This window comes from Artemia franciscana, chromosome 18, assembly GCF_032884065.1.
Source record: "Artemia franciscana chromosome 18, ASM3288406v1, whole genome shotgun sequence".
In the NCBI taxonomy this organism is placed as follows: Eukaryota; Metazoa; Arthropoda; class Branchiopoda; order Anostraca; family Artemiidae; genus Artemia; species Artemia franciscana.
Genome location: NC_088880.1, coordinates 31801783 through 31816305, shown reverse-complemented (window position 1 = coordinate 31816305; position 14523 = coordinate 31801783). Strand labels below are relative to the sequence as shown.

General features: G+C 33.9%; 1 protein-coding gene across 1 annotated transcript in view; it reads left to right on the top strand.

The window, feature by feature from the left end:
* The window catches only part of LOC136038874 (transmembrane protease serine 4-like), a 36194-nt gene extending 31439 nt beyond the window's left edge, over positions 1-4755 (top strand). The window contains exons 7-8 of the mRNA XM_065722337.1: positions 1253-1536; positions 4504-4755. Coding sequence (XP_065578409.1) covers positions 1253-1536; positions 4504-4668 — 449 coding nt within the window. The 3' untranslated portion in view covers positions 4669-4755. The remainder of the gene's footprint in view (positions 1-1252; positions 1537-4503) is intronic.
* Positions 4756-14523: the final 9768 nt, after the last annotated feature.

Below are 14523 nucleotides of genomic sequence, written 5' to 3'. Positions count from 1 at the left end.
AAAAAAGACACTGTGCAAAGAATCAGCAAAAATGAGCGGAAAAATTAAGCCGCCAAACAGCTTAAAAGGAGTTGCTTTCCTTTGAAGTCTCATTTGTTTTATAGCGCGTTTACCCGGAGAGAAAAACTTGACGGGAATCCTGTCTCGGAGACAGGATTTATGTTTACACACAGAGGGAAAAGTGGGAAAAGATTCTTGTCCTTTTGGCAGAAAATTTGAAAATTTTGTCTATTTTTTGTCTATTTTTTGAGCGGTAAATTCAAATGTCTGAAAATAAAAATTAAATTCATGTAAAATCTCCGTAAATAGAACTCCAGGCTTACGTAATTACCATTCTGTACAAAAAGCATCCTCAGTTTTATGTCTATATGCTTGAAAAAGTAGGTAAGTTTATTGTTTAGACACTATTTTGCTGCTCAATTTCAACAAAACTGTAAATATTCTCGTTCTTCTTGCCTACACATCAAGCAGAATTGGTCAAAAACGGTCTCGGTGAAAGGAATCCTTGCTGGTCGCTAGACTTTTTTTCTACCCGGATTCACGAACGGAATCCTTTCAAGTGGACCAGAATTCCTTTGTCCGCGACGGGAATTCTCGTCCGTGTAAACGCGCTATTAGGAATCAACAGGTTGTTTACGTTAAAATTTTTACAGACTGAAATGGTAGTCAAAATTATCTAATTAGTTTTGCTTATTCATTCTCAAATTGACAACCCTGACGAAAATGTGGTACTGTCCTAACAACTTTTCAAATGATGGACAATCTTCGAAAATCGTTGTTTTAGTTATAAATAGACCTAAGATGGATCAAGAGCAAAAGTTTTTATTTGTATCATTCTGTATGATTATGTATCATTGTCAGTTGTCTTTAGGAATCAACTGGTTGTTTATGTTAGAATTTTTACAGACTGAGATGGTAGTCAAACTTAACTGATTAGTTTTGCTTATTTATTCTCAACGTGACAACCCTGAAAAAAACGTGGTACTATCCAAACAACTTCGTAATTCTCAAACAACGGACAGTCATAGTAAATCGTGATTTTAGTTATAAATAATTTATAACTAATAATAAATAATTAATAATTATTATATTATTTATAATAATTATTAATAATAATTAATAATAATTATTTAATAATAAATAATAAGTATAACTTTTGCTAAGATGCAAAAGAGCAAAAGCATTTTCATTTTGATGTCCTTGGTACTTGAATAACACAAGTACAATCCGTTTAACGATAAATTATTTACAGGGTGGGGGATAACAAAAGCACGAGAAGGCTATCGTCCACCACTGAGGCCAAATAATGAAACAAATTCCAGTAATGTCACGACAGACTTACTATACAGAAGCACAGTAACGCCGTATAATAAAAATATATCCGTAAACAAGCCTCCTTCTGAAGTACTCAAGCATCTAAGAGTTCCAATCCTACCTCAAGAATCATGCAAGAACTACGGTGAGGCCGGAGTCAAGTTTAACAACACGGTTCACATTTGTGCTGGCTATCCAGAAGGGGATCAGGGAACTTGTCAGGTACGTTCTGAGGAATAAAAGGATACTAGAACCTTTTATATTAAACTGATGGTGCTTGAACAAGATTTACAATACAAGACTAGGAAAGCCCCAATGAATATAAGTAACAATTTAAACTTCAACATTTGCTTTTTAAAGTCTTATCACGATGGGGGGGGGGATGGAATCTTGGTTGCCCCTCCTGTTAAAACTATTAATAAATACTATTTATTCTAAAAAGTAAATGTTAAATGAAATCTTAGAAAATCGCTGTTTTCAAGTATGAATAGGCCACAGTTTGGCCCACTAGGTGTTTTTATTTTTTTGGCACTTTGGAAGCTCACTTAATGAATTCAGACCTTATTACAGTAATATACTATTCAGCACATAGTTGCCACTAAGAACTTGCCAACAATTCAAGGTTAATAAAATTTGCAGAATTAATGACAAAAGTTTTAGGATAATGCCTAATATATGATACCGTGTCTGTAAGAAATTCGTGAATGCCGGTATTCACTGGTGAATGTCGGAAATACTTCTTTTTTTTTTCTTGGATGTAGTAAGCGTTGTCAGTCAACTTTTTCAATTTATTGCAAGGCTTGATGATGACAGACTAGGTTAGATTAAGTTTGGTTAGCTTAGGCTACCCATTTCTGATACCTATAACTAAAGTTAACGTAACCTAAAGTAACTTTAACTTTTACCATCATAGCTTGCATAAGACTGAAAAAGCTGAATCGGAAGACTAATTGAATCCAAGCAGAAACAAAGGAATTTTGGACATGAGAAAAATCTTAAGGAATCTCTGCCTTAACTCGATGCTGGATTTATGTAAACATTTCTTATACTTTCTGCAAATCAAAAATAACGAATTAATTAAGGTTTTAAGCGAAAATATTCTCATAATTGCCAGCAACAATTTAGAAGTAACTAAATTTACTTATATAAAAATAGTAATTAATAAGTAAATCACTTATATAGTAATAATCCTCAACGCCTCGCTCTTTACGCTAAAGTTTGACTCTTTCTCTCAATTCTACTCTTTAAAACAGTAAAAATTTAGCGTAAAGAGCTGGGCGTTGAGGAGCCCAATTAGATACCAATTTAAAAGTAACTACAATCACTTATATAGTAATAATATATCATAGTAATAGTTGTATATATATGTAATATATTATAGTAATAATATATCAAAACAGCAATATGCACATAATTTTTAACAATAAACAGTTTCAGGAGAAAAAATAGTAATGAAATAAACATAACAGATAAACTTAACTTTTATTTTAATTTTTAAGCCCCTTTTCCCCAATATATCCCTCAAATTATTCCTGTGCATATAAATACGTTTAAATAATATAAAGGGCATAATACCCTACTACAAGCTAATGAACTGTTAGTGAACCAACAAAAAAAAACAGAGCGAATTTCCAATGGTTCAATGAGAAGAATCTCCACTAAGGGTCAGAAAACAGTTTACTTCGCTGCTTACGGGCTGTCACTGCGTTTGCGACTGGACTCAAAACGCTTTCAGTGATCTTTTAAGGCGTAATTTTGCTATTGGTGGCATAGGTGCATATTGACTTCAAGAATATTATTAAAATATTATTATTTTATTATTAATTATTATAAATAATAAAATTTATTATTATTTATTATTTATAAAATTAAATTTATAAAATAAATTTATTATTTATTATTATTAATAATAAAATATTATTATTTATTATTATTAAAATATTTGGAATACTACTTTGGAATTCTTTTATTAAACATTTTCTTTAAAAAAAAAAACTAAAGAAAATTTATTCTTTGGAATAAGAAACGGATTGAAATATTTCTGACAGGAGTTTTGCTGTTATGTTTAAAGAAACAAAACAAAAAAACTGAGTTTGTTGTTCAAATTATGTATGCTGTGGTGCGTATTATGCAAATTTTCGGGTAATATGAAAAACTACAACAATGTTGATTAGTCTATAGATTTTTAGCAAGATAAAATTTATTTTTGAAAATGGCTAAAACAAGTTCAGTTGAGCCAAATTTGCATTTTAGAGTCAATAAACATAAACACAAAATAACAAGCAAATATAATTGGGGTTGACAGAAAAAAAAATTGTTTGAAAAGGTTGTTGAAAATGTCAAAACGATAAAAACTCGCAAAATTAGAACAGGATACACCAAATAAAACCCAAAAAATATAAAACACAATTTAGTGAAAAAAAGTTAAAAACACATTTAGACAATAAAAAAAAAGTTCAAATTTGCAAAATAACCATTAAATAGTTGTAAGATAAAGTGAATTTGGGAGGGAGGGAGGTAGGAGGAGATTCACTTACTTAATATATTAAGTATGTACGTGATGAAAGCTCTTGTATATCTTTCAGTGGAACATTTTATTGGGGATATGAAGGAAGATTTTTGTTCAAGCAGAACAAAGGAGGCAAGATCAAAGGGGGAAATTGACTAGGGAAAAGGAAACTTAGTTGGAGGTTATGGCAGGTATTGGTGGTGAAATGCAAGGAAATAGAAAGAGAAGGGATACAATTCCAAAAACGTCCCCCTTTGCGAATTTTGATGGTCTAGTAATTAAAGTTTGAATTATGTAAGCAACTCACTTGTTTTTCAAACTAAATCTTTTAGTTGTTAAATCATGTAATTGTCATAACTAGTCAACACAAAAGCTGCCAAACCAATGATTTGCAAAACTATTGACACATCGAAAAGGATACCCTTCGACAACCTAACTATCGACATAATCAGGTTTGAAGTCAGACAGGTACAGAGAAATTTACTGCAAGGCGGAGAGTCTTTGAAAAGGCACTAAAATAGGTAGATTATACAGACAGCATAAGAAATTGTAATTAAATAATATGTCAAACATTTAGAGGTATGCATGGGGTCGAATTTAAAGCTCTCCCCCCTCCCCTACGAAAATGTGTTTATTAGTGCTCAGCTATTTAACCAATCAGAATCATTTTCCTTCTTTAGGGAGACTCTGGTGGACCGTTGATGATTGACAATAAGGGTGGCAAGGTTGTTCAAGTTGGTATTGTATCTTTTGGTAACGGTTGCGCATTTAAAGACTACCCAGGCGTTTATCAGCGAGTATCCTACTACTTAGACTGGATTGAAAAAGTTATCAACGATTCGTAATAAGAGATGGCCCTGTCAGCACATGACATTTATGTTATTTTACTATTTATTGTATATCTACGTAATTATAGTATATGTAACGACTAATACCAATCAATGATTCTCTTTTTTACGCTGTAGAACGAATTTCATTATTTTTTCACAATAGTTTTCTGTTTTTTTTTTCATCAACAATACGTAATGCTTTTGTCATTTCTTTTTTGGTATAAGCATATACCTATTTTTATGGCACTTGGTATGAACCAAGTGACATATAGCGATCGTAAATTCTGTCGGTCGGTCTGTCTGTCCTGGATTTGCTAGTTTAGGCACTTCCAGATAAGCTAGGACGATGAAATTTGGCAGGCGTATCAGGGACCAGACCACAATAAATTAAAAATGGTCGTTTTCCCGACTCGACCATCTGGTGGGGGGAGTGGGGGGACGGTTAATTTGGAAAAATTATAAAAATGAGATGTTTTTATCTTACGAACGGGTCATCGGATCTTAATGAAATTTGATATTTAGAAGGATATCGTTTCTCAAAGATGCTGTTTTAAATCCCGACCGGATCCGGTGACAGTGGGAGGAGTTCGACGGGGAAACTTAAAATCTTGGAAAACACTTTGAGTGGAGGGATCGGGATGAAACTTGGTGGAAAAACTGAGTACAAGTCCTAGATACGTGATTGACGTAACCGGAACGGATCCGCTCTTTTTCGGAGAGTTTAAGGGAGGGTTAATTCTGAAAAATTAGAAAAAATGAGGTATTTTTAACTTACAAAGGAGTGATCGGATCTTAATGAAATTTATATTTAGAAGGACCTCGTAACTGAGATCTCTTATTATAAATCCTGACCGGGCCCAGTGTCATTGGGGGGAGTTAGGGCAGGGGGAGCCGGAAATCTTGGAAAAGGCTTAGAGTGGAGAGATCAGGATGAAACTTGGTGGGAAAAATAAGCACAAGTCCAAGATACGTGTTTGGCAAAACTAGACCGGATCCGGTCTCTTTGGGGGAGTTGGGGGGGATGATTCGGAAAAATTAGAAAAAATGAGGTATTTGTAACTTACGAACAAGTAATCAGATCTTAATGTGATTTTATATTTAGAAGGATCTTGTGCTTCAGAGCTCTCATATTAAATCCCAACCAGATCCAGTAACATTGGGGGGAGTTTAAGGGGAAAACGTGAAAATTGAGGTATCTTTATCTTACGGATGGGTAATCGGATCTTAATGAAATTTGATATATATAAAAAGATCTTATGTCTCAGATGCATCATTTTCAATTCGAAGCGGATCCGGGGACGTAGGAGGTGGGAGGGGGGAAACAGAAATCTTGGAAACCGGAAATCTTGGAAAAAGCTTAGAGTTGAGAGATCGAGATGAAACTTGATGGGAAGAATAAGTAGAAGTTCTAGATACGTGATTGACAGAATTGGAACGGATCCACTTTCTTTGGGGAAGTTGGGGGTGGTGGTGTTAATTTGGAAAAATTAGAAAAATTTTGGTATTTTTAACTTAAGAACGGGTGACCAGATCTTAATGAAATGTGATATTTAGAAGGAACTCATGTCTCAGAGCACTTATTTTAAATCTTGATCAGATCTGGTGACATTGGGGGAAGTTGGAGGGGAAACCAGAAATCTTGGAAAACGCTTAGAGTGGAGAGATTAGGATGAAAATTGGTGGGTAGAATAAGCACGTATCATAGATAAATGATTGACGTAACCGGACTGGATCCGCTCTCTTTGGGGGAGTTAGACGGAGGGTCCGGTGCTTTTGCGAGTTTGGTGCTTCTGGATGTGCTAGGACGATGAAAATTGGTAAGCGTGTCAGGGACTGCACAAATTGACTTGGTAAAGTTTTTTTTCCCGATTCGACCATCTGGGGGGCTGAAAGGAGAGGAAAGCTTAGAAAAAATGAGGTGTTTTCAACTTACGAGTGGGTGATCGGAACCTGATTAATTTTGATATTTAGAAGGACCTTGTGTGTCAGAGCTCTTATTTTAAATCCCGACCGGCATTAAGCCTCTGATTTTCCTTTTAAATCAATCTATTGATTCTTAGAATTTTGCTAGAACTTATGCCATATGAGCTCTTGGCTTTTCCGACCTCGTTACAAGTGCCATATCATTTAGCTCTTGTTATCTTCTTTTCGTCACCGGTAAACAATTATTTTTGGATTTTTTGTGTTTTCAGTACACAAATGGTTGGCCATTTTTTCGATAATCTATAAAGGTTTTACTAAATTTTTTTTTGTCAACAGCATATAATGGTTTTGCCATCTTTACACGTCGGATTTGCTATTTTTGCCAACAGCATACAACGGTTTTCCATTTTTTGCCAACACTATATAATAGTTTCATAAATTTTTTTTCTGCTAACAGTATACATCTATCCTTATTTTTTTGTCATTCTTGTTATTTTTGCCAACAGCACACAACGGCTTTACTGTTTTTGCCAACAGCATATAAGTTTCATAATTTTTGCTGCTAATAGTATACACCTGTTTATCTTCTCTTTTTGTCAACGGTACATAATAGTTTTGCAATTTTTGCTGTCACTACAAGTCGGTTTGTCATTTTTCTCAACTGTACATAAAGCTCTGCTATTGTTTGTCCTCGGTACTCACCATTCTCCATTTTTGACAACGGTAGGTGCCGTAAAAATTTTTCCATTTTTTACCAATAGAACATAACGGTCTTGCCATTTTTTTCTAATAGTAAATACCTGTCGTATCTTTTTTTTGTCACCGGTACACACTATGTTTGTAATTTTTGCCATTGTTATACATTGGTTTCACCGTTTTCGTCGACGGCACTTTACAGTTATTCTTTTTTGCCAACAGCACTTAATGGTTTCGCCATATTTTGTTGCTAGTAGTAAATACATGTTTTATATTCTTTTTGTCAATAGTATATAAAAGTTTTGGAACGTTTTCCCATCGTTACATATCGGTTTTGTCAATTCTTCAAACGGCACTTGGTAATTTTTCTTTTTTTTTGCCAACGGTACATAATGGTTTCTCCATTTTTGTTGCTAGTAGTACATACTTCTTTTATTTTCTTTTTGTTAACGGTACGTAATAGCTTTGAAACTTTTCCCATTGCAACACATCGGTTTTGCCATTTTTATCAGCGGCACTGAACTCTTTTCCTTTTTTACCAACAGTATATATTGGGTTTGCCCTTCATATTACCATCAGTTTTGTCACTATTGCCAAAGCTGCATATTAGTTTCTCAATTTTTTTTGCTAAGAGTACGTTCTTCTTTTATTTTCACTTCATTAATCACCAGTTTACAATAAATTTACATTTTCTTGCCATTGGCACACGCTCGTTTTGCCATTTTTTTTTCGACGGTACATACGGAATTTGCCTGTTTGCCAACAGTAATATAATAGTTTCGCAGTTTCTGTAAATCGGTATATATCAGTTTTGCCAGTTTTGCCAACGGTAAACGAAATTGTTGTCAAAGGTATATAACGGTTTCACCATTTTTAGGCTAGTAGTAAATAATTGTTTTATTCTTTCTTTTTCATCAGTACACAATAGTTTTATAATTTCCTGGCCATTGCTATGCATAGGTTTCGCAGTTTTTTCAACGATATACAACCGTTTTACCATTTTTTTTTCACAAATAAATAAATAAAATACAACACTTTCACGCTGGGGAAAACCTATGAGGGTTTGTATTCGCGCGAAAGTCCACATATCTACTTACCTATAATAAAAAATCCAATCTCTCTTACTCATTAATACACATATTCTCCCTGCCCCCTTTCATTCCTCCCAACCCCACCTTACCCCCCTGCCAACCCTTACCTCCCTAGCCCACCTTTGCCTCATCTAAATGGTACAGTACAAAACACCCATTAGGGGCAATCCCCATGCGGATGAAAATTCAAAAAACCTTTTGAAAATTGACACCTCAAGTGGGAAAATCTCTCCCAAGAAAGATATATCTATCTTAAGGTATAAATAAAATAAATGCTAACTAAAAGAAAACTTCTAAAAAAGAAAACAATCAGTCCTTATCCAGACCAGATTCCAAAGTACATCCCAGAATTCAAGCAGGTGCTACTAGCCTAAATTTCACTGTCCTTTCCAATTCAGCACGCCATTGACCATTGCCGGTTTCAATAATATATTAAACTACTTCAAGTCTAACAAGCAGCCCCCTTCAATAAAATCCTGGTCACCCCCCCCCCCCCACCAGCCAAGAAAGAGGGTAGAACTGTAATTTTTCAACGTATTTTCCAGTCCCTATGACGACGTGGGACCCAATAAGATATTTAACAATGTAGCAAGGAGTTTCACCGTAATTTTCTGCAGCAGGACGGAAAAATAAAGAGAGGGATAAATAGTTTTGGCCGAATACTTAAAACCCTAATGGAAGAAGAAGGGTAAACTGGAGACAGGAAGCCGTAGGCTACTATTTTGCAGTCGGATAGACTATTCAGAGAGATGTAGAATTAGTCAAATTGAATCAAGACGTAGTCCAATTGAATCATATGACTTAAGCTAAGTAGGAGCATTAGAAAATTAAAATTCAAGTCATGTCCTCCTTCACACCAAAGACGGAATTCATTCCGGTTTAAAAACCCATACCCTGAAATATTTCTCCAAATCGTAAGTTTTCTTAAAAATAGAGGCGAAGAAAAACCTTACCCCCGACACAAAAGTTCTTTTAGTACCAACCCCCCCCCCCCCAAAATCCAACGTATGGCCATGTAAAGAGATTTCTTTTAAGCGATAGTTTTCCAGTTCAAACCTTTTGAAAACAATAAGTAAATAAAACACTTGCAGCTATACAAACTGTTTCATTCGTTTGCAGCCATAAGACTTTTATTAGAGTATTAGTTGAAACTCAGTGTAAAGAGCGAGTATTTTTTTTCCTGGGGTTGAGGCGGGCGGGTGTTGTATCTTTTCTGATATAAAAGATGATTTCTGTTTGAATTTTTAATATTGTTTTTTTTTTTTACTTTCATTAAAAAAAAATTGTTTCTTCTTTTGTTAGTAGAAAAAAAGAAGTTTTTCTTACGAAGGTAAAGAGCAAAGTTAAAACTTAATAAAAACTATTGCTTCGCATTGTGCATAATAAACTTGCTCAAATAAACTGAATTGTGGTGTTTTCTCATATTTGTGGAATTTTTAAAACTAGCACTTTACTGAAAACACAAAGTCGACGCAGTACAATGGGATGCTCACTTAGGAGCAAAAAAAGATAGCCAGCAGAAAATAAAAGCCTAATGTATAAAGATATCAATAACTTTCACTAGCCATGGTATTGGAAACTTTTAGTAAATAATTACAATTCTCTTAAAAACCAAGCAAGCTCAAATTTCAGTAAAGTGCTCAGGGGCACAGACAGAATTTTTTTTTTTGGGGGGGGGGTGGGCAGATGCCAAAATAGTAGTGGTGGCTGGGTGACAGGGAATATATACTTCAGGAATTTTTTTTGTAAGAATGAGTTGGTTTTTAAATAGTTTTAGGGAAAACTCTCAAATAAAAAGAGCAATTAAATTACATGCAAAATGAAACAAAATACAATAAATTTTAAGCGACAAGAATTCCTGGCAAAGAGATCAATTTATCTAATCAATAATATATCTGAGTATTATGCATTTAGTCTTAAAAGAAAATCAAATTCAAACCAAAATTACAGAAAAATTTACTGCTTCCGTAGATTATAACAGGTGTAGACTTGTCCTTATGCAATTCCTAGGCTTTAGAATAGTTTACAGAAAGAGCAGAGATACACAAAAATCATTCTGCCTACATAGATGCCACGTTTTGATTTTATAATGACCATGTAAAATGCACCTCTTTCGTAACAGGACAATTGTCCCCCTCGTTATTTGCAAGAATCTTTATTTACTTACCATTCATTACTATGAAGAATTTGATTTTTTTTTTTTTTTTTATTCCAGCCCAATCATGTAGAAAAAAAATGTTTGTGGAAAACTGGAAAGGGGTCATTCAGCCACAAAGATGAGCTTATATTTTTCCTTATTAAGGGTCAAAATCTACTGGCAGGCAGCCAACCACGGGGTAGCACACATTTTGTCCATGGTTTTCCCCTGTTCTGCTCTCTTTCCTTTGATTTCCTTATAATTACTTTATAGTTCCAAATTTCCAGAGGGGGCATGCCCCTCCCCTGCCTGCACCCATGAAAGTGCTGTTTTTGGGAGTTCTACAAATATTGGGAAGTATCACGAGTCAATTTATTTAAGCAGGTTTTGTAGATACATCTAGCCTACCTCCGAAACAACGATTTTTATTCGCTCAAAGTTTCAACTTCGCTCTGTACTCCCATTAGAAAAATTTTATTTTTAGAAACTAATTTTTCTTCATTTTTAGTTTTTCTAAGCATAAACAATAAACTTTAAAAATGCCCTTTATTCAACTGCAGACTTACTTTTAGATTATTCACCTTTCAAATCCTCACAAACAACCCCCCCCCCCTGAAAAATTTTATTAACCTCCATTTCACTCTCATGCAATATTATGAAACTGCAAGTCAGCAAAACGGTATATTTGCCCCCTCCCCTCTATCTTTTCTTCTCCATGCCCCATTGCTGAATACGTTAATTATCACAAAATTTTGTACCAAATATTTTATTTAACAATGAATAGATTTTTCGAACATAAACAAACATATCCTCACAAAATTATGTCCACTAGAAAAGGAAAGACGTACGAAGCAAAAACGCAAAATCAGTCTTAAAGATAAAAATTTAGCACACAATAAGAAAGACATCAGATATTCTCAAGACTTATTCAGTTAAAAATGAACGAAAAAAAATAAAAAAAAATATACACAGAAATGGTGAAAATAAAAAGTTGCGGCATTTTCGCGTATTACAACAGACACCGAAGGGAGCTCCGAGAGAGGTCCCAAGTTCTCACTTTATAAGAAGAAGAAAACAATTAACCCTTTAAATCCCAAGATTTTATAAATATCTACCTCTTTTTGAAAAATTGACGTTTTTTTTTATTCAAAACGATTAATAAGTAGTCCTCATTCCACTCGTGATACCATTCAAATGAGAAACTGTAGAATCGAAAAATCGATATGAAAGGATGGGTGGCGTTAGAAGAAAAGAGTATAAACACATTAAAAAGTTTATGTTCACTACACCGACCTAGTTACTGGAACGGTTAAAACCACAAATGGAGTAGAACACAGATTGATGTAAAGTCACACACCATACGAGTTAATAATTCTATCACTTCTTCAAAATTTCATTTCGAAATCAAAGAAGAAATAATCACTTGAATATTTCATCTGTATACAAAAAACGGGTCGAGAAAAAAAGAATTGAAAACATAATAACTTACAAAAGAAGAGAAAAAATCTAAAATCAAAGAAGAATAAAAAAAAAGATCAAACTGAGGCACTTCTTCATTCAATGTTAATATTCTCTACTTCTGCGGTTTGGTTTTTCTACCTCCCCCCAGAAAGCATAAGAAGATCATAGTATCAAAAAGAGAAGAAGACCTCCGTTTGACACCCTCCCAAAGACTGCCTCTTTGGGGATCCATCCACCTTGCCACCCTCCTCCTAGCTACGCCACTGTTAGTTTCCTGATGGATGTAGATATGAAGTTTTATAATTATATGATTTATGTTTGGCCTATGGAATATCGATAAAATCAGTTTTTACCCCGTGGATACTAGGTCGCATCTCAGAAAGTAAAGCAGATAGAAAATCGTGACTACGCCACTGTATTCGCTGTGTCAAGTTAAGGGATAGTCCATCCTTGCCTCTAAATCGAGATACAAGGTTTTCGTAGAAGACAGTTTGATGCCTAAGACTTAGCTCCAATTTACCCTTTTTAGGTGTACTCCTAAATAAACAATTTTCTGTACCAACTACAATTTTGCAGCAGTTTTGTTTCTTCATGGTATCATATTCAGTTTTGTTTCTAATGATGGCATCATATTCAGTTGAATAAAATACGGCTCTCTAGCTTAATATTCAGATGTGTTAAAATAGAGCTAAATAGTATAATTTTTACACGTGTTCATACTATCAGATTTACACACTATTTGATGATGGAATAAAATGGTTTTCAAGCATAATTTTTCTTTTTATTTATGTCATCAGATTTACACTTTGTTTAATGATGGCATATCCAATTGAACAAAATTTGAGCTGTTAAAACAGCTCTCAATTTTACTTTTCAGATGTGTTGATACTACCATATTTACATTTATTTATCATTATTTACTTATTCATTTTATTTATTATTTTTTTTCATTTATTCAGTCGATTAAAATATGCATCAATTTCCTTTTAAGCTCAAATTTTCAAGTGTGTTTAAAGTATGATTCTTAAGCACAATTTTCGGTTTTATTGATGGCATAATATGCATAAGATGGCATAAGACGCCATAAAATGCAAATGATTAAAATATAGCTCTTAGTACATTTAACATGAATGTACAGTGTTTCATTGCATTATTTTTGAGGATCTTTAAGAGTCGACCTTTTAATAGCTAACCTTCTGGTAGAAAGTATGAAAAGAAAAAGATTCTGTCAAATATAGGAAACATAAGGAGGGGAAGGGCGAAATGTTTTTTCTTAACATCTAGAGGCATGCACGTAATTTTGTTTTTTTCTAAGTTTTCAATGAAATTACAATAAAGGTATTTTTCAATGAAAAATAACCCTCAAAAAATGTATTTTCATGATTTAGGAGAGGGACAAATCCCCGCCCCTCCCAAAAAAGATTGGCCTAGGATAAAAACCTTAATGAAACAGACCCCACTGTGTTCACAGCAGAAGCAGACAGCACACTATTACCCAAACAGAAGTAAAATCTAACTTAGAATGAAGCTTAAAAGCGGAGAGAGAATGAAGGACTACAACAATTACACATAGGACTAAATAAAACGCTATTAGGACAGCTATATAACCAAATATAGCCATTATGAAAGGACAGAACTATGAACGTACTGAAAAAAGTAAATAAAATAATACACTCCTATATTTACGAAAAAGAGTAAATAAAATACTATTACGATTCTAACTGATACCTCACGAAATAAATGACTAATATGCACTGAAAAAGAAGAAAATAAACGAACGAGAAAGAAGAGGCACAGAAGAAATTAAAACAAGTGAGAAAGAAGAAATAAAGAAGAAAACAAAAAAAAGATAAAACAAATGAGAAAAAAAACAATGAAGAAAATAAAACAAAGAGGAGGAAGAAGAAAATTAAACAATGAGAAAGAAGAAACAAAGAAGAAAAAAAAACAAAGAAGAAAATTAAACAAATGAGAAAGAAGAAAACAAAACAAAGAAGAAGAAAATTAAACAAAACGAAAAGGGGTAATAAATCACTATTAGCACAATGACGTTGCAAAATAAAACAACAAGGAAGCAATTAGATTAGTGACATACTGAAATGGAAATAACAAAATGAGACCTTAATTGCGCAAGTATACTGCTCTGTCCCAATACACTTGGATAAAGCCTGCAATAACGAGGACAGGCCGTATCTTAATTGGTGAAGTGGCTTGTCTTAATCAGGTAATAACGGTAATAAGGATCCTTCAGTTTGGACAATAGCGTGAATAAGGCAATAGCGGTAATAATAGCAAATTACGACACCGCTTTTTCTTCTTCATCATTTAATTTTTAAACCAATGCCCAGCTACAGGTTGAATATTGCTATTGTTCAAGGCCAGTAAAGGCCTTGATTTAGAAGGAAAGGAAGGGGTAAAGAGGAATCCTTCATTCTCCCATCAATATTGGTCCCAGTCTTATTTTGTCGCAATAAATTTGAATAGCAACTACAATAATAAGTGTAGGCCAAAGGGCCGTAAAGCCCCATCTTAATTGGTGTAGCGGCTTGTCTTATTTGAGTA